A 21,152-nucleotide genomic window follows, 5' to 3' on the forward strand; every position below is an offset into this window, starting at 1 on the left:
TTGTGGTGACTTCAGAGAAACAAAAAGCAAAAGCAATTTCTGGATGACAGAAAAATCTATATGAAGAAAAATGAGGATGAAACAAAAAAGAGACAGAAAGTAAGAACAAAATATATTTGACCATGAAAAATAGACAGTTGTCATTAAAGACATAAGCAAACAATGAGGTGAAAATAATGCTGAAGATACAGATGTATGTGTATAGAGGTATGTACAAATATGTGTTTGACATATTGTTTTCCATCATATATACTTACATCACATCAAGCAAAAATAGGAACCAAAGACAAAGAGCAAAAATAAGATGAGATAAATACTTTGTTTCTGTTTTCTGATCACTTTATTTATTTCTATTTTTCCAGTTTCTTTTTAACTCTACTTTCAGATTTATCCACTTATCCGTCATTAGTGAATGGGAACTGGGAGGTCAATGGGCAGAGAAAGAGGAAAGGGGAGAGAGGGAGAGGGAGAGACAGTGAAGTAAAAGGAGACTGGGGAAGAAACTCTAGTCACAATGTCAAAATAAGTGCTTAGCAGTTCCAAGTACTAAAACCACCCAAAGTCCACCTGAGTGCTCTGAATTCATTACCTATTTTCAGCGGTTTATGGATAGGAAAGCCTGAAGCTGGTCAGAGCTCATCAGAGGTACCACAACAGAATACCACAATAATGTGGATCAAAAACCCGAGGGAGCTGACTGGAAGGAGGGAGGTTCTTTATAACAGCAATCAGGAGCTTATTTAACATTGGGACCATAAGTGTGGTGTTCACGTAATTTACTGATGGGCGCGTCATTAGTTCTTTTTTTCCCATGGAAAGTTAATTTTAGGTGGCAGTAAATTATTCGATTGGACATAAGAGGAAGGGCGGAATTGTCCCAGAATTGCACTAGGGGCGATGGCGAGCATGAAAAGACATTTTACCCGCTAGCCGCAATGGTGGGTTTTCACGCCGAATTATTTGCTTCCCGCCTCATTAATTATGCAACCACAGGAAACACACCGTCACGCTGGCGGGCAGTCTCTGAATTGCCCGCCACGCCGTTAACTTACCATTTCCTCACTCCGGATGCTATATCTAAACTGCAGCCGCGCACACGGTTCTCATTGATTGCAGCCCAGGACTGCTCCAGTGAAGGCATGGCCCTAAATGCCAAAAAGAGTTCAGTGGCCCGTCGCTGGAATGCCTTTTGGAGGCCCGCCGTGATGTCCTGCACTCCCACTCTGGCTGCAGGAGGTCCAGCTATCTCACCACTCCAGCTTGGGAGGCGGTGACAGTGGTGGTCAGTGCCAATGCTGCAGAGAAGAGATTGGCCATGCAGTGCAGATAGACGATGAATGATCTCATCCGTGCCACCAGGGTAAGGCAACCATCTCATCACTCTAAACTCACACACTCACAAGCTCATCACACATTCACTTGCATCTCACTCACTGCCAGCTCAAGGGACATCACCACTAACTCTCTCACACACACACTCACATCTCCACCTGGCCTCATCTCCTCTGGCCACTGCCTCCTCAGCCCACACCATCTTGAGGCCACTTGCACAGATCAACATGTATCCCCACACACCCCGGGATCCCCAACTTCCCCAGTACAGCCCTCACCCTGCAGCCTCTTCCCTTGCCTAAGGCCACTTCTCGCCCTTCCTCAAGCAAGCTCTAGCCCTGCAGCCATTGAAAAGCCACCCCCGCTAGTCTGGTAGGTAGAGACCTACCCGTGAGCCCTCCTAAAAGTGATATGGTGCTGCCTGCGAAGCCTGGTGCTGATGACCGCGAGTGCTGCCTGAAGCAAGGTAGGCAAGCAAAGCTCGAAGTCCCAAGTGAAGTGCAGCTCACCAGGTGCACGTCACTTACGTACAGTTGTGAAACACGTCGGCATGCAAACGCGCCCGGATGATCCAGCGGGGGAGATGATTCCGGCGAGCAGGGCTTATAATGAGATGCTAGAGTATTGAAATTAGCTTCCCAATAGGGCGGCAGCAGGAAACGCCATTGACGACTGGAGCGGGCGAGTGCAACCTGGTTTCACGATGGGGTAAAACCAATTTTTGCCCTTCTCTCCATATTGTCTGCTCACGCTGGCAAACACGCCCACCGCCAACGGGAGCAGAAAATTCCACCTGGAGTCTCTAAGCGGGTAAGCTTCGAGACCACAAACTCTCTTTTTCTCTCTGTTTGTATACCAATATACAGTATAATTTCTCTGCTAGGGACAGGAACTCAGACCACTGTTGCTACTTGAACTGTGAAATCTTCAACAAGTTGCATAACACCTAATAACTATATGCTTGATTAGAAGTAGTATGAAGCTGGTTAAAATGCAACAAACATAAACATTTCAGGAGCTGGAATTCTTCTCTCAGTATATGTGATGCTTGTTACAGCTACAAAGTGACAAAAGGTAGGGAAGGATGGCATGAGAGAGGGAGCAAGTTTAAGTTTTTATTCCGTGAATTATATTGAGCACATCAGAAGTAAACCTGTGTTCTGGACACAGGAGAAAATAGACTTTCAAATACTATGACAATAAACAAGTCACAAGCCCAGGCTGGTGACAGAATTTGTATTTCCATTCCTAGGCCTGTTTTTCCACATGGGCAGCTTTTTGTAGCTTTATCCAGAGTGCAAAGTTTTGATTTTGTTAAAGACTTTGGTGGAGTTGGATTGGGGGGGAGGCATACATATGGTGAGAAGCCCTTAAAAACTGATAGCCCTAAAAAACTGGGTGCAGAACAGGTTTAATGGTCTCACAGAAGTGGTCAAGGTCAGTGAATGTATCTTCAAATGACTTATCCCACCAACTGTACTACTAGCCTCAGCCACTGCTCAATTCACCACACCCCCATCACTCACTCAACAGTTTCTATTAATCAGGACCCACACTTGATATCTGTATGTTTCACCCTCACACGTTTAGCACTGTTGCAAATCTCAAACCCACAACTCACAGTCTTGCACACACTGGGAGTTATTCAACCATGACAACCACATTGCCCAAACAGCTTGCACAACAGTCACCAATACACTTCCCTCTATCTTGCAGGAGAAGGTGACGACCAACTGGAGTCAGCAGGAGCTAACCAGAGAAGGAGAGATGCGGCTGTATGCATTAATGCTCATGGAGTTTTGGCCATATTGTGGGAAGGGCTGTGGCTGAGGCCATGACCACTGGTGGGGCTGAAGCCATTGAAGATGAGGATATCCTCTTTCCTCCCACTTCTCAGTCATGTCACAGTCTCTTTGATGGTCCAGGCATGAACTGCTTCCTGTCTCTCCTCCCTCAACACAACCCTACTCTGATCCCTTTTAACTTTCTGATATCCAAGCATTTCAATCTGCCCAGGCAGCAAAGGAAGAGCAAGAAGATAGTGAGGATGAAGGTCCACCGTCGCTCAACTTCACAGTCGCAGCCATCAGCTCAGATACTGACATTGTGCTTAATTTAAAGGATAGCATAGAGGCAGAATCTACACATGGTGAGACTCCAGACACAGGCACACTGCTGCCAGGGCATGGGGAAAGGGTAGCACAGCTGCTTTTGGAGGGTGAGGTCACACACTAGTTCTGTTGCAGAGGATTCAGGTGCTGACTTTGTTGGACCAGGCTAAGGCTAGAACATACCTAAATGTTTATGTTTGGTGCACGGCAAAGCTTGCCAGAAAGCCTGCAGTCAATGTCAATGAGCACTGAGGATCCAGCACCAAATTGGCAGAGAGCTTTGCACAGAGTTTACAGCCCATCCTTGGCAGCGTGGAACAATTGGGCTACCTCCACAAACATAGCTGTGGAGCCAACCATGATGCCGCCTCTGATGGCCAATGTCTCAGCTTCCAATGCAGCACAAGTGCAGCTACCCAATGCCTGAGTGCCGCAGTGGAAGTGCAGACTGCTGTCATGAAAGCTTAGCTTGCCACCATGGAAGATCAGACTGCTGCCATTGAGGTTCTGTGAGAAGAGGGGCTCTTAGGGTGTCATAGCACTCCTGCAAACTTCTCTTCAGTAGATATTCTGCCTAAAGACCCTCAGCTGGCATTTCATCCTGCTGAGAGCCTGTCCCCCCCACTTCCTTGCTCTGCGACAACAGCTTATCCCACCCTATGTGGCCACTGCTAATTCATCCAGCTATGCCATGTCAATGCCAAGAGGAAGCCCTATTTAGCTACCTGTGTGTGGAAGCAACTGATTTTTGCACAAGGCTTTAAGTCACCAAAATAGTATGTAAGCATCAGCCTGACCACTACCTGTAAACTAACAAAACCATTAACTGGTGTGGGGAAATCATCCAAAATATGTCAAATTGCAGCAACGGCCAGCAAAAAGAATCCAGCAACTAACTTGCATTTAGTTGATGATCCCTTTCAATAACAGTGGCAGGCACTGTCGGGGGTTGGGGGCTTGTTCCTTCATACTATAGGATGTGTGTTCAGCTCTTGGGGGGTGAAGAGAGGTCATAGTCCAGTTTGACGCTCTAAAATGGCAGCATTGGTAGCAAATCAATATTGCACGCTGATGGTGACATGATCTGCTGCTCTGCATGCTACCGCTGGTCATTAGGTACCCAAACACAAGCCCCTTTACAAAGATAGCATCCAGCACACTTCGCATCAGAAGGGTACATGTGCCACTGATGCCATTTGAAACCTTAAGGTGTCGCATAGCACCTAAAAACAAGCATTATTGAGTTATGTTTCACACCTTTTTATTTTCCATATTTAGCTTCAAGTTCCTTTTTCTAATTGATACCATACTCAGCATTCCCAATTGTGTTTTTATTGCAGTAATACATGTACTCTCTCAACAGTAATGCAAGATGGCTAGACCCACTTTTCCTTACGCACCACCTCATAAACTGAGACAGTACCATGCTGTGCAACTTAAGCCCATTAGAGTGGATTGATCCGCTAAAGCCCTCAATGAGTCACAATCTACATAAGTTACAAATTCATTAAGTATGAATGTCAGTCTCCAAAGTTAAAATGATCACTTTGAGGTAATACTCCAATCTCTAACTTTCCAATCTCCAAGAAAGCATAATTCTGCACAATTTTCCAAATGGTTGGAAGATATGCACTCTTAGTGGGCGAAGGTTCCCATTAGAAGTGTGGAATCAGAAAATCCTTCCTTCTATTTAAAAATCAAGGTTATTATCCAAACTCTAAAAGAAATATGGCTGCATAAAGGTATCAGATTTGGGTTGGGAGTTAGACAACCCAATCACAGAGCACCTCTATAGGTCTGATGTGCAAAATCAGATACCCTCGGGACTGAGACCATGCTGGATTTCGGGTTTTCCTATATTTTGGATTACCCACCGGTGGAACAGGCAGCTTTGAGTCCGAAAAGTAGGGAGGGCCAGGGGAGGCAGATCTTAAAGCACTGTAATGGACTCAGGTCCTGTAGTGGTGTGTGAGGCTTCTGTTTTTTTAATGGAGAAATGGACTAGAACTTTGAACAGTACAGCCCATGGCAACAAATCAATAGATGCTACAGATACTATCACCTGAATGTAAATGCACAATGTGTTGGTTGGGGTGCGGGTTCATTCCTGAACTTTTTTGAATGCTTTGCTGGTCTGACAATAATACCACTGTAAGCCCCATTCCTTAACAGCTGTATGCAAGGACATCTTACAAGCTCTAAGTTTGAGGAAATAACATTTTTCTGGTTCACGTATCTAAAAGGAGTCCTGGTGTTTCTTTATCTCTTTCTTGTGTTTGCTGCTTTGTATAGGTGGCACCCCACACAACATGAAGTTTCTTTAGCTGTTTTAGCCACACAGTCCTCTGTGTGCACAGCTCTCGCTAATTTCGTCCTCTGGGATCAGCCCCAGGATGGCCTCTTCACTCCCGTGCTTACTCTGCTGCTGGAGCAGCACCCAGATCTCCCAAGGGAAAAATGTCCAGTTTTTGGACAATTCTGGCTTTTGAACAGCCGGATTTTTGACATTGTACTCTGTACTTTATTATTTTTATACCAATTACCCTTTATTTCTTTCTGTATCTTTTCTTACAAGTTTTAAGTTTAGTTTAATGAAGTTTATCAATCATCCCTGTACTCAATGACATTGGCTCCTTGTCTGCCAATGTCTCAATTTTAAAATTCCCATCTTCGTGTTCAAATCCTTCCTTGGCCTCTCCCCTCCCTATCTCCGTAGAGTCTCCTATCCTAAAAACTTTCAAGAACTCTGGGTTCCTCCAGCTCTAGCCTTTTATACATTCCCTGTTTCCCTTGGTCCTGTTGGTTGAGGTCACTATTGTGCCTATTTATAGGTGCATCATTACATTCAAGATTAGCATATCTTGCCAGTAAGGCCCAGCAATGCTCAAACTGTCCATTAAACCATGCAACTTTGCTGCTTGATTATTTTTCCTTTGTTTGCTTTCTCCTGCTGGGAAATGGTTTAGTATTTGGACAAGTACAGAGAAAGACAATGAGGGCGTGGGCTGTGCTGAATCAGCTTCCAAGAATGAGCCCAGGATAACCAGTATTCTCTTAGTTCCAAGTGGATCCAATTTTTTGAAATTGGAATATGTCAATTTAGTGTTCTAACCATTGGTTGTGGACAGCGCTGCTCAATGGTGGATAGTGCATCCATGTGTAGCTCTTGCTCTCTCCTTATCATTGTGTTTGACACTTTGTACTTTATTCCGTTTTCCCCTATATCTGTTGCATTTTCTGTGTTTTATTTATTCCATTTTTCTTACTCTGTCCATTTTACTGTCTATTTCCAGGCTCTTCTGTATTTTTAACTTCAGTTGCATTCAAACTTTCCAAGCAACTTACTATCCTTGTGCATTGTTTCTCTCTAAAGTGGCCATTTCCTACACAGTAATATCCCTCTTGGAGTCCCTGAAGATCAACATGCCACTTCCATTTATGCTCGGGTATCATGAAAACAGCATGTCTGCAGCTATCAAATCTGAGCTAATGTAATCACCACAGCCTGCACTGAAGAATAAGTCCCTTGTTGCAAATATTTTTATCATATTTTAGGATGATACATGGAAACAGCAAGAATGATGAAAAACAGACTTTGCAAACTATGTCAAAAATCCATATCGACCAAATAATGACCCCCAAATACAAAAACAGCATTCCATATTGCTGCACCAATGTCAAAAGTGTAACATGATTATAGCTTTGCACTTTATTAACATGAAATATTTCTCTTAATTAAAAAAATAGTTTTGAGCATCCTCAAATCCTGCTTGGATCATTAGGAAGGCACAGAAAATCAGTTTTTGTTTGGAATGAATGGCAAAAAGATTCAGAAACTGAGATGTTTCCACAGTTGAAAACTTATCATCACAACTTAGCAGCCATGCATTCTTGGAATGTGATATTCAGTGCAGATGTATTCTTCATTATATTAATAATAAGCCAATTAAAAAAATTAAATCTATGAATGTAAATGAAAATGTCTGAAGGCATAGACTGGGTTGGACTCCATTAACGCCTATGTTCACATAATAATTGTTGATTCAGATATTACGTTATATTCCACAAGAACTGATGTGATTATCTCTTAATATGATTTTGCTCAGTAAAAATTCAAGAAAGCGAATAGATGGCAAAGGAAAGAGACATAAACCCTTATTTATCAAATCTTTTCTGTGTTAGGGGACTAAGACCTCACACTGGATATTATATATATATATATGTATGTATATATATGTCTCCTCATAGCTAATTTGTAACATTTTAAAAACTGGACTATGTCCTTTTAAAAATGGTTGAAGCTATGTCTGTCTGTGACCCTGAACAAAAAGAGCTACCATGATAGTATTGCAGAAACTTGCACCTAATTATTTCTGAAGAGGTACTAACAACCCCTGTGGGCTGCAGAGACCAAATTCAAAGAGAACTATACAAAGACCATCTGCATTTCAGAAGCCAGGCCTGTCTAACCAGAGCCTAACTGTCTGCTAGGGCAAAGGATCCCGCAACCTTCCTTTCAAGTCTTAATGGTTGGAGCATTTAACAAGCTTAGGGAACCAGACAAAGGAATACACACCATTTGTCGAAACCAGAGCGGAGAGTCATGTGATATGAACCTCTAGCTGGTGGAACCAGTTATATTGCCTTATATCCCCTACAAGACTGATTCACCTCTGCATGCCTATCTCCTTCTGTGAAGTCAACTTCACTGGAAAAGTGTTATACAGCATCGGTTTTCAACCTGCCGACTTCCGTGAAGGAATAGCTCATTGGACTTCAATGCTGGACTCTGGACTCACGTGAAACAATAATTCTTTTCTCTGTGGCTTGTGCCCTGAAAATCTTTCTTTTCTCTATCCCTCTTTTACTGTATCAGTGCAAAGGAGGCAAAGTTGCTACCCTCCTCTCACATTTGAGCCTGTGAAAATAAATTAACCACTTGAATTCATCCTATCTCAAGTTTGCTGTGGGTTTGTTAGTAGAAAAATGGATCACACCAAAACTGAGGGGCTGGGAAATACGCCACCATTTATAGTGGGGAAAGCAAATCAAAACACCTTTCTGCTTATGGACTGGTGGCAAGAGGAGAAATCAGGGCTGTTTAAATTAACCCTCCTCCTGTCCATTATTCCTACCATGAGTGGAAAACAATGGGAAGCTAACCTGTGATTCTTCACATAGGTGCTTTCAACAGGCAAGGTACCTCACCATAGCTAAGGGCTAGGAAATTTTGCCCTATGAAGTAAAATACACCAATTACAAGAAACCTGTTGTGAAAGGTCACAATGCTTAATAAATGAGAAAATGTAATAATGGAATTACTAATTTAAAGAATAAAGGATAAACAAGCTTGAGTTTTTCTCTATGTAAAGAATCAGAGATGAGCATCCAAATCAACATTTATATAGTCCTTTTCATTAATAACACTGAATTCCATGGCCTGTACGAAGAGCTTTCAAAGACAAGCTCATTTTGCCAGGCATCACAATTAGTCAAAGACATGAGCTCCTACAATAACAGTTACAGTACACTTCTAAAGACTTCAATTTTGCTTTATAACAAAAAATTATTGCTAAATATTTTCTGTAACCAATTGGTCAACACCACCATAATGGACATCTGACATTGTCCTATTTGTGCTAAAGTAGCCTCCATATAAATTGAGAAAAAGTGTTGCTCACAAGTATGAAATCATAGTAAATATTGTGATACAAATCAATGTAATGATTCAAAATAGCTTCTGATATCCATAAATTATGACGGCGGGTTGCATAAATTTGACTTGTATTTCCTTGTGGTTAGAAGGATCTCTAATACGATAAACTAATTTGATAAGGTACGTACAGAGGAATCATTTATTCTCATGGGGAAGTCCAGGCAAAGTAACTAAATTTTAAAATTAAAACTTAAGCACTTAGGCCAAGAAGGAGTGGAATCAGAATGCACTTTTTCACACAAAGGGTATCTGGAACTTGCTCCCTCAAAAATGCTATGGAGGCTGGGGCAATTGAAATTTTCAAGGCTGACTTTTGTTATGTAAGGGCATCAAATGATATGATGCAAAGACAGGAAATTGGAGTTCAATTACAGTTCCGCCATGATCTGTATCTCAAATGAAAGATCTGCTCCTGTACATATATTCCCAGTATCACTGATTTTTCTTTTGCCTTGTGGACCCCACAACTTAATTTCTACAGGACTACAGTATCAATTGATAGAGTAAAAATATAGGTGCTGTTTAAGCAGTTCACTCTCCTAACAGCAGCTTGGTTGTGTGTGATAAGATTTTATTTAAAAATTAATTTGCAACTCTTCAGAGAAAACATATCATTCTGTTTATTGAGTGACAACTTAGTGTGGTAAATAATTAGTAAAACCATGATTAGTTGTTCATTTGTAGTTATAAATTCGTTTTTTGATATTTCAGTGCATCGTTAAACTACTCAAAACAAAATTCCACAGTGTAATTTCAGTTAAAATTGTTTTGTTTCTGTGTTTCTAACATGAAAGCACAAAGAAAACAGGATGAGAAGCAATTGATTTAATGCTAGGCCCTTTACCTCCCAAAAGACCACACAAGATTTCTCCAGCCTGGGCTACGTCCAATTTATTTATCCTCCTAAAGTAAATAACAAAAGCTAAAATTTTGCACAAATAGTACAGCAGATTCAGGCAAAGGCAAATGCAAGGTTAAACTAAGAAATGCAAAAGTTGCCATTTAAGATGTGCCACTCTGACATCAGCTTCATGAAAACAATATCTCGCTATCTGACTAACCGTTGAAATGCACTGGTATTATAGGTGAGCAGCAGATATGAACTAAACTTGCCACAGAAAGTTAATGCAAGTCTTTTCAAGCCTAAAAACTCTTTCAAAGGCAGGATAAGTGTTAATTACTGCCAGTAAACCTCTCAGGCACTGAAAATGAACCAAGTGTGAAGTCTCATTCCTTTAAATTTTAGTTGTTGGAGATTTTAATCATGTCGAATTTAACACTTTTAATTTTTACTTTACTTTTCAACTCTTTTCATTGTTCCTAATCCAGCCTTTCCCCCCACTCTCTTTATATCTCTTTCCCTACTTGATCTGATATTCAATTCACTTACTCTAATTTATACCTCCTTCTCAGTCCTTACACCGTAATTTCACGGCCTTTCAATCTAACTCCAAAAGGAGACAGAAAGTTGAATTCCCAATTCACTAAGTCTACAGAAACAGATACAGATTTCCCTCACTGTTATTAGCTCCCAGTTTCAGCAACTTGCCAACAAAAAATTTATTAACCTAAACAAGCAAGGAAAAGTCTAACTAATGCCGACACCTTTACAGGCCCTGTCACAGCCAAACGTGGCCCAATATTTTAAACACAGTTGTTAGCAATTTGCATTACAGTGTGCCACAGTTTGAATAAAAGGAGTTACTTTGCCAGAAGCTTGTTGAAATGAATAGGGCTTTCACATGTTCAACTTGACTTGTACAATGCTATTGTCTTCAAAGTCTAGATAACTATTGGTTGATATAGATGGCATTAATTTCGTGTAAAAATGTTTTAATATTAAGACAGCACTTTTGAGATAACACAATTGATGGTCAAGACACAGGGCAGAATTTAGCCCTTGTCAGGCGGGCCCGGTGGGGGTGGTCGGGAAGCCAACCGCTGCCTGTGATCGAGGCCAGAAGGCAATTTCACGCTGGTGGGCCAATTAAGGTCCACCCAGCGTGAAACGTGAGCTGAAGCGCTCAGCGCTGCCTGTGTGGGGGAGGGTGGGGCGTGTGAGCGGGGCGAGCGCGAACTTCACACATGCGCGTGAGTGCGTGCTTGAGAATCTCCCTGAGGCAAAGACCTGCCTCAAGGAGATGAAGGGTTTTTAAAAAAGATAAAGATTAGAAAAATGTTATAAAACATGTCCCCGAACATGGGCAGCGAAAAATTCTATTCAATTGGTCCTTTAATGTCCTTAATAGGCATTTTAGTTGTTGGCGGGTGCGCTGCCGACTCCGGCACATGCCCGCCGGCTGAAATAACGTGCGTCATTTGATGCTCGAGCGGGTTGGGCACGCGCCTATCTGCTGAGGTAAAAATTTTGTCCATGAAGTTCAGTGAGAAATAATAATGCATTAAGAGTGTTTAACTTACTTTGGCGTTTGTGTTTCTTCCACCCGGTTTCCTAGCTGGAACTCATGTGATTTACTTCGGTGTAGTGCAGTGAAGCCAGGGATGAGGTGAATCAGTTTGCGAGAAGTTGGTGGAGGAGTTCCAGGTGGTTTCAATTTGTTCCTTCTCCTCACCGGTGGCGTTCCTGGAGGTGTCATTGTCGTCACTATAGGAGGGGTTCGTGGAGGAGTATGAGTAGCATGCCATTGTCGTGGAGATGGTGGCAAAGAACTTGGTCCACTCTCAAATGTAGGGTAAAGTCCAATCGGATCTCCAATGGTCAGTCTATCTGTGTATGTACAAGTGGGTCCTAGCACAGGCACTGAATGGAAGTCTTGCTGCATGAACTTTGATGGGAACTTGGGACTGTGTGCGGGATGGCATCCAGGCCACTGGACAGGTTCTGCTTGGCTGACAGGAGTATTCTCTTTCCCAGTTTCTGTTGTTGGCCACTGGATAGCCCAGTCCTGGCTGGAATGGCTACTCCCTGCATTTCAAAAACACAAGACACTCATTAAATCCAACAAATATAAAAGCATAAGAAAATAATAATATATTAATTAGCAGTCTTAATAGGCAACTAATTGTCTCAAAATTGCCTTGGCTACAATACCATTTTTCCTAAAAAAAATTTCCGTTAGTGTTACTTCAGGACTGCATTAATTTGATAATTCAGGCAAATGCTCAGCTTGCTTCTTGCCAAAAGTATAGCTCTGGGTTCAGATTGCCTAAGTGCCTAAAGGAGTAATGGGACCAGTTTAGCTGTATTCATGATTATACTTCAAAAGTAACTTATTGGCAGTAAAACGATTTCTGCTGTTCCCAGCTTATGAAAGATGCTGTACAAATTTCTTTCTTACTTATTCTTGTTGAAATAAGCTGTTCCTTCAATTCATGTTCTGTTATAAAAGACACTGAGTAACATTATTAGCTCATTCTAATTTGACTATCAATTTTGTTACAGTACTGTGTGAAGTTTTAACTTTTAGAAGGGAAGGTGAGAAACAGGAAGTTTTGCACTTGATTTAATTCGACCAACGTCTATTTTTTGTCACTAAAATAAAGGCAAAATACTGCAGATGCTGGAAATCTGAAATTAAAATAGAAAATGCTGGAAAAGCTCAGCAGGTCTAGCAGCACCTGTGGAGGGAGAAACAGAGTTAACGTTTCAAGTCCATATGACTCTTCTTCAAATCTGTTTCTCTCTCAACAGATGCTGCCAGACCTGCTGAGTTTTTCCAGCATTTTCTGTTTCTCTTTCTATTTTTTTTCTCTCTGTTTGGGATATGTCTGTCATGTGACTGTGAGCATCAAGGACACCTGGGTCAGGTACATCATCAATATCGTAAAAAAGTAAAGCCCAATTTACCTGCTCCAACAATGGCCAGGATTTTCCAGCCCCCATAGAGATGGGACTCGCCGCAGTAGATTCGATGGCCCAGCCAAAAGTCCATTGACTTTTGGTGGGACCGGGTGATCCCAGTGGTGGGTCGGGCCGGAAAATCCTCCCCAATGTGCGGTTAACCTTTATCTACAAAACAGCCGCGGCACTTCAAAACACAAATCATTTGTGAAACAGTTTGAGATATTTTGATATGATAGGCACTTTATTATGACTCTAAACTGTTTCTGGAGTACAGTACAGTGGCACTGAGGTTATGTTACTGGACTAGTAACCAAGGGGCTTAGGCTAATGATCCACACATGACTTCAAATCTCACCATAGCAGCTCGGGGAATTTAAATTCAATTAATTAAACAATTCTGGAAATGAAAAAATCTGCTCTCAGTAATGGTGATTGTCAGAATGTCGTTTAAAAAAGACCTGGTTCATTAATGTTCTTTAGGGAAGGAAATCTGCTGCCCTTACCCAGTCTGGCCTATATGTGACTCCAGACCTAAAGCAACGTGGTTGACTTTTAACTGTCCTCTAAAAAAGCAGAACAAGCCTTTCGGTGGTTAAGAAGACAGCTCACCACCATCTTCTCAAGGGCAATTAGGGATGGGCAATTAACACTGGGGGAGGGTCTGTTTAAAACAAGATTGCTTTGGCTGCAAAGACTTTGAATGGCTCTATGGAGCAAAGGAGACTAGCAAAAACTGATGGATAGCAAAACTAATATAGAGTAAGAAAATAGAAGCTGATGGCACGCGATGGTGCCAGGAGAGGTGCCCTGCTTGGCACAAGGGTGCCTTTCCCCCAGGACAGCAGTGGAATATGCTTCCAGGAGGAGGAGATGGAAATGCTCATCACTGTGTATGCCACCCACAAGACTCATAACAGGTGCAGAAGATGATGCCTACCTTAGAACACTCAGCATTATTACTAAGCAGGTAGACAGCCCAAGTGTGCATGACACAAAGTGCTCCAGCAGCACCATTTCACCAAGGGGATTCCACCACTTACATCAAAGTTACGGTAGCACACCTGAAGAGCTCCTCCAGAATTTCAGAGTTTCTTTGGACATTTTTAAACTAACCTGCCGGCCGGGAAACTGGCAGGATCGGTGCAACACTGGTTTTTCAAAACGTTTTCAAATCATCAGAGAGTTATATTGGTCAGGGTGTGAATCCAGTATACCACCTGATCCCATTTCCCAACTGGTGAGTTAGGTTAAAATTATTCCGGTGTTTTTGTATGCTCTTTCTTTCTATTACTTGGTGTTGTTCCGTCAGGTGAGTTTACCCGTTAACAGAAATCAAAAGACAAAACATGAAAGTGGAAAATCACAAACCTTAAGGAAATATTTGATGGCAAGAGGAGAAGATGGGGAAAGTAACAGGGAATTGAACATTTATGCAGCATTATCAATAAGAAAATGAATATCATTAAGTTTATCTAAAAGCACTATCATTGGATTCACATGGCTTTGTAAACTGCTTAAAATTTGCTCTTACAGTTTAATATTTAATTTAAGCCAGAAAGACATTTTAGCCCATTAATTGTTCTACGTATTTAGCATTTATGTAGAAATGGATAATGGCTAAAAACTGCAAAGTCCCTTTAATTATACATCAGAGAATCCCCATTAAGCTAATCAGATGGAACTGCTTCTTTACCAGAACTAGTGTGATCAGTGAAACAATGATTTTAATCATTTCATTTGCACAGAATTGAGAGGATGCTCCAAGGGGGACAGTTAACAAGAAGTTATTTAGGCAGGGTTCAGTTTTAGCAGTTGTTTTCAGCTGTCATGATCTTCATTTGCATAGAGAAAGCAATTCAAAACAAATCTGAAATCTTGTTCAATTTTCAATAAAAGCTCATTAAAGACAAATGCTAGTTTCGGTGGACACTGAACAAGTAACAATAATAGTTTGTCATTGGACAAGCAGATTAATGAAACAATACTGAATTACATAGTGTTTACAACACATAAACAGGCCATTTGACCTTCTGGTCTATGTCGGTGTTAATGCTGCAAAGCCTCCTCCCACTCTACTTAATCTATCCTTATCTGCATATCCTTCTAAAACACAGAAATTGTCAAGTAACACAGTAGGACTCCAAAAAAAGAGATAAGACAGATTCTTATCTCAGGTGGAGATCCTTCATCAGAACTGGAAAAGAAATGCAGCAAAGCCTCTTTGCAGGACTGACTATGATTTATGTAAAATATAGGGCTTGAAGATGTGCTTGTGCCACTGCTTTCTGACTTGGGGATCCAGCACCTCCAGCAGCAGTTCCAGTGCAACTTTACCAGAATAGATAGCATTGCTGTCAAAGACCTTTCTGCCATGGTGCACCAAGGGTTGTAGGCTCACAATGAATGTATGCATTGAATAATAATTGTATTATAATTGTATTGAAGCACCTCATAGTGCAACATGATGTATGTTGATAACTCCAATACCATTGCACTGTCTGATTGTCTGTAATGACCATATTGAAATGATTGTAATATTCATTGATTGTATTGAAGCACCTCGTGATCTATGTGTAAAAGTTGAATCTGATTGCACTTTTTGTGATGGCGATTTAGAAATGTTTTGTAATGTTCTTCCAGATATTTTATGAATAAAGTATATTTTTAAAAATAAATTGTGGGGAGCATGCCAAACAACTGCACTACCCCCTGAACCTCCCACTCCCCAGCAGAGTGAATCAATGGAGGAGGAAGCAGCAGAAAATCATCAGGAGGAGTGGCAGCTGGTGAAGTGAGCCAAGAAGAAGAAGGGGCTAAGAAGGGACCAAGCCACTTCCCAGATGAGTGGCAAGAGGCATCTCCCATCTGACATGGATGACAAGGGCAGCTGCTCTTTGGATGAAGACGGGCAAGGGCAGCACCTACAGAAGAAGCGGCAAAGCTCTAGGGAGTTGGAGAACGAGACACCCGAGCTCCAGAACATTGGAGACAATGATGAGAGCAGCGCACCCCAACTTTGCCCACAGCTTGAAGAGGCCAGTGCACACCAGCCCCAGGAATCTGAAAGCAGTGAAGCGCTCAGCGCACCCCAGCTCCAGGAAGCCAGGAGCAGCAACGCCCCAGAGGGGGAGAGGATCAGAGAGACTTCTCCAACAGAGAACAATTCGAATCTCGTTCCTTGCGTGAAACCCCAGATGCCACCTGAGTGGAACATCTCCAATGGGGTGGTTCAAGACAGTCTCCTCAGCCCATCCAAAGTGAGACAATTTATGAACACTATGGGTATGCAGGAGCAGACCAAAGGTCTGGAATTCTCAAAGTCAGCAGGTTTGGTAAGCGACAAAATGCTTTAAAAAATGGGGATAAAGATTGTATCCATAAATGTGCCTAGCATTAAATCTATTACGCGATGTGTTACGACCGTGGATTACCTTGCCAAGGTTAAAGCTGACCTGCTGTTTCTGCAGGAGTGTGCGATACCGCACCTCAGCTCCTACAGGCAATGGTCATGATGGTGGTCCCATGGGCCATCGATCTGGTCGGGAGGAAACGATTCACATTCCTCCAGCCTGGGTATTCTGCTGAGGGGAGGCAACTTCACCATCTCCGAGGTTAAGAAGGTGGTGGGCGGGCGCCTCCTAGTAGCAGACGTATTGTACAAGAATGCTCCACTCCGGTTAATTAACGTGTACACCCCGGCACAAAAGGGCGAGCGGCTGGCGGTTTTTCAGCAGCTCCCACTGCTGATGGCAACCTCCAGGCCGGTATTCTGGGCGGTGACTTCAACTGCATCATCGATGCGGCTGGACGATCCGGCAGGGTCAGCAGCAGATTGGACATTACGTCCAGATCCCTGATGGAAACAGTTAGGGATGTCAAGCTGCACGACCTCTTCAGCAACCCTGCAGACGGAGCGCAGCATAGATACACCTGGTCGCGGCCAGAAGGGTCCATCCATTCCAGGATTGAATTCCTGTTTGTGTCCCGTGCGTTCACAGTCAGATCCACCGACGTCAATCCGGTGTTCTTCTCTGACCATTGCCTCCAACTGGGGCTGACTGTCATTACAGGAAGACCAGAGGGTTGGCAGGGGGGCATGGAAGCTGAACGTGCAACTGCTGACCCCAGAGAACATTGAGGAGCTCAAGAGGGATTACAAAGGTTGGAGAACCGTGAAACCCCTCTTTGAGTCCCTGACACACTGGTGGGAAGCGATCAATGAAAACATCAAAAGGTTTTTCATCCTCAAAGGCATCCAGAAAGCTAGAAAGGAACAGAGGGAAATGTCCTGACTCCAGAAAAGCATGCTGAACATGCTCCGGCTGCAGTCGATGGGGGTCGATGTCAAGGAGGAACTCCAAGAGGTGAAGAGCCAGCAAGCCTCGCTCTTTGCCTCGGAGGCCTCCAAGATCATCTTCCAGTCCAGAGTCCGCTTTGTGGAGCAGGATGAGACGTGCTCACGTTTCTTCTTCCAAAAAGTACACAGAGAGAGCTCTGTGATCAGCAGCCTGAAGGAAGAAGGCGGCTCAGTAAAGTCATCGCAGTCTAACATTTTGAGGATCAGCAAATCCTTTTATGCTGGATTGTGTGACGTGAAGCCCAAAGACAGCGCGGCCTCCCAGTCCTTCCTGTCCTCTATCACGGAGGTCTTAAACGACAGTACACGGGAGAGTCTGGACAAACTGCTAACTCCCGACAAACTGACTAAGGCCCTTGATTCCTTCGAGAAAAGTAAAACTCCCGGAAGTGATGGCTTGCCGGCTGAGTTGTATTCAGCTCTGTGGGACTGGATCGGTCCAGACCTGCTAGAAGTGTATGAGAGTATGCTTCTGGCCAGCAGCATGTCAGAATCCATGAGGAAAGGCATCATCACCCTCATCTACAAGCGCAAGGGGGAAAGGGAGGAAATTAGAAATTGGCGACCCATTTCACTGTTGAACGTGGACTATAAGATTCTGTCTAAGGTCATCGCCAATCGGGTCAAGTCCGCTCTGGAGTCGGTGATCCACCCTGACCAGACTGCGCTGTGCCCAGCAGTAAGATCTCTGACAGCCTCACGCTACTCAGGGATATGATTGCCTATGTGCAGAACAGGGGTGTGGACACCTGCTTCATCAGCCTGGATCAGGAGAAGGTCTTTGACAGAATATCGCACACCTACATGGCGGATGTGCTCTCCAAAATGGGGTTTGGGGAGGGAATCCACAACTGGATTCAACTGTTCTATGCTAACATCAGTAGCGTAGTCTCAATCAATGTGTGGGAATCAGAAAGCTTTCCTATTAAATCTGGAGTCAGGCAGGGCTGCCCTCCCTCCCCTGTCCTGTTTGTGTGTTGCATAGAACCTTTTGCTGAGTCCATCAGGAAGGATCCGGGCATAAGAGGACTGATGATCCCAGGCAGTGGAGGAACTCAGGTCAAAGCCTCCCTGTACATGGACGATGTCGCTGTCTTCTGCTCGGATCCGCTGCCGGTGCGCAGACTGATCCACATTTGCGATCAGTTTGAACTGGCCTCGGGAGCCAAGGTAAATCGTGGGAAGAGTGAGGCCATGTTCTTTGGGAACTAGGCTGACTGATCATTTGTCCCCTTCACCGTCAGGGCTGACGGGCTGAAGGTGCTGGGGATATGGTTCGGAGGGACCAGGGCATGCGTTAGAAACTGGAAGGAGCGAGTGTCTATGGTGCAAAGAAAACTGGGCATGTGGGAGCGACGCTCCCTCTCCAAGGTGGGTAAGAACCTGGTCATCAGGCGTGAGGCACTCTCGCTGTTGCTGTACGAGGTGCAGGTCTGGCCCATTCCAGACTCCTGCGCAATGGCGATCACCCGAGCCATCCTTTGCTTTATCTGGAGGTCGAAAATGGATCGTGTCTGCAGGGATGCGATGTACAAGCCTCTAGATAAGGGGGGAAAAAACATGCCCAACATCGGCCTCATCCTGATGTGTGCGGCTGCATCAAGCTATGCATAGACCCTCGGTATGTAAACACCAAGTGTCACTACGTACTGAGGTTCTACCTGTCCCCGGTGTTGCGAAGGATGGGTCTGGCCACGCTGCCGCAGAACGCTCCAAGTAGTTGGACCACCTGCTGTCCCTCGTGGAAAAATTTATGCAGAGAAACACCTTTGACCACAAGTCCATCAGGCAGTGGTCGGCACGTAACGTCTTAGAGGCCCTGTGGGAAAAGGAGATGGTGGATCCTGTGGGATGGTTCCCCGAGCAGACTGTCAAAGTCATTTGGCAGAATGCCTCATTGCCAGAACTTTCCAACAAGCACCAGGATGTAGCTTGGCTGGTGGTGAGAAAGGCCCTCTCCATCAGATCCTTCCAGCACGTCAGGAGTCTCACCCCCTCTGCACGTTGCCCTCGAGCTGGCTGTGGTGGGGACAAGACCGTTGTTCACCTCCTTGTGGATTGTGCCTTTGCAAAGAAGGTCTGGAAAGAGATGCAGTGGTTTCTGTCGAGGTTCATCCCGAGCAGCGCGGTGACACAGGACTCTGTGCTCTACGGGCTGTTCCCAGGGACACACACCGAAACAAACATCAACTGCAGCTGGAGGATCATCCACTCGGTGAAAGACGCTCTTTGGTCTGCCTGAAACTTGTTGGTCTGCAAAGAGTTGTCCCCGGCCGAGTGTTGCAGACTGGCACATTCCAAGGTCCAGGACTGTGTGCCGAGGGACACACTAAAGCTTGGGGCAGCCACAAAGGTGCAATGGGGAAAGGTCGCTGTCTAAGACCTTTCAGCCATAGTGCACCGAGGGGCTGGGAATTGTGTAGACTCCTCGGGCTGTATGACTCACATTGAATGTATGCAATGAATAGTATATGTATCACAATTGTATTGAAGCACTTCAGAGTGCAACATGGTCTATGTAAACAACTTAAATACCATTGCACTGTCTGACTGTCTGTTCTGACCATTTTGAAATGTCTGCAATGCTCCTTGATTGTATTGAAGCACCTCAGGGTGTGACATGATGTAGGTGGAAAACTTGAATATTATTGCACCTTTTTGTGATGGCCATTTTGAAATGTTTTGTAATGTTCTTTCGAATATTTTTTCAATAAAGTATATTTTTGCAAAATAAAAAATTGTGGGGAGCAATGTGCCCATCACCTACCTGCCTCTGCTGGGTTTTACTAGAGGCATGGGGGTGCCATGCCACATGGGGAGGCCCTCCTGTATGGGTGCTCTGTGTCCAACAGAAGGTTCCTCCACCCCAAATGCAAGACCTGAGCCTGCTTGTCCTCCCATTCTTGCGATCGCCACCTCTCAAATCCCCACCTGCCATGCTGGGACATGCCTGACTCTTCTCCATCACTGTTTCTTGTCGGGGACTGACTGCAGTCCCAGCATTGGCCGCTGCTCCCAGTACCGCTCTGAAATGACAATCTGTTGACCACCTGATTGCCCAGCAGCTCTTCAGTTAACTGCCTGATGGCCATAAAATACAGTTGTGGCTTCCTGTGGCAGCAGTGGTGGTTTAACCCCCAACTTTTGAGCTGGTGGACGGGACCAACACCTCCTCAAAAATTTCCACCCATGCTCCCTGGTCTGCTGATGGAGTGGTTACACCATTTCCAGTTTTTTATTTTGTTTTGAAGTATCAACAATATTTTGGTTTAGTTTTAACGTTTATATTGGAGCTGCTGCCCGGCACGATTAGCTTTGGGAAGCAATGGCTAAAGTGCCCCTTTAAAATCCATTTAAATCAAATGAAAGAGTGTTCAAAGAGCAGGCAAATAATACCAGCACTGAAGTAGTGAGAATGCTGAAAGCAGCTAATTGCTTAGTAGCCTGGAAACAGATCTTTTAAACATCTTCTTTTAGAGATTAAATGAACTCTATGATAAATAATGTCACCTCAGCTAAGCTGTGAAAAAACTACAGGAAACCAAAACTGAAGTCTTTAAAAAATATAAATGCTTAACAAATTGCAATAAAATGAATGATGAGCAAATATCTACAAGCTGACACAATGGATATGCTATCCGTTTAGCTGACCTAGCTACACTTCAAATAATAAATGATAATTTTTAAGAGCATACTTGGGTAAGGGCAGGACAGACTGGCAGGAGTTGTTTTCACCCAAAGTTTAAGGTCTTAGCTACACACAAAGAGAGAAAGAAGAAGAAGAAGGAGAAGAAGAAGAAAAGTAAACAATATTAGTGTTCTCGCTCAAGC

The 21,152-nt window shown here is 43.7% G+C and overlaps 1 protein-coding gene across 1 annotated transcript in view; it reads right to left on the reverse strand.

Moving 5' to 3' along the window:
* LOC144688002 (kinase suppressor of Ras 2-like) overlaps nucleotides 1-21,152 on the reverse strand; it is a 206,054-nt gene that overhangs the window by 55,386 nt on the left and 129,516 nt on the right. Inside the window, exon 4 of the mRNA XM_078554657.1 lies at nucleotides 11,581-12,085. Coding sequence (XP_078410783.1) covers nucleotides 11,581-12,085 — 505 coding nt within the window. The remainder of the gene's footprint in view (nucleotides 1-11,580; nucleotides 12,086-21,152) is intronic.

This window comes from Cetorhinus maximus, chromosome 12, assembly GCF_964194155.1.
Source record: "Cetorhinus maximus chromosome 12, sCetMax3.hap1.1, whole genome shotgun sequence".
Lineage (NCBI taxonomy): Eukaryota > Metazoa > Chordata > Chondrichthyes > Lamniformes > Cetorhinidae > Cetorhinus > Cetorhinus maximus.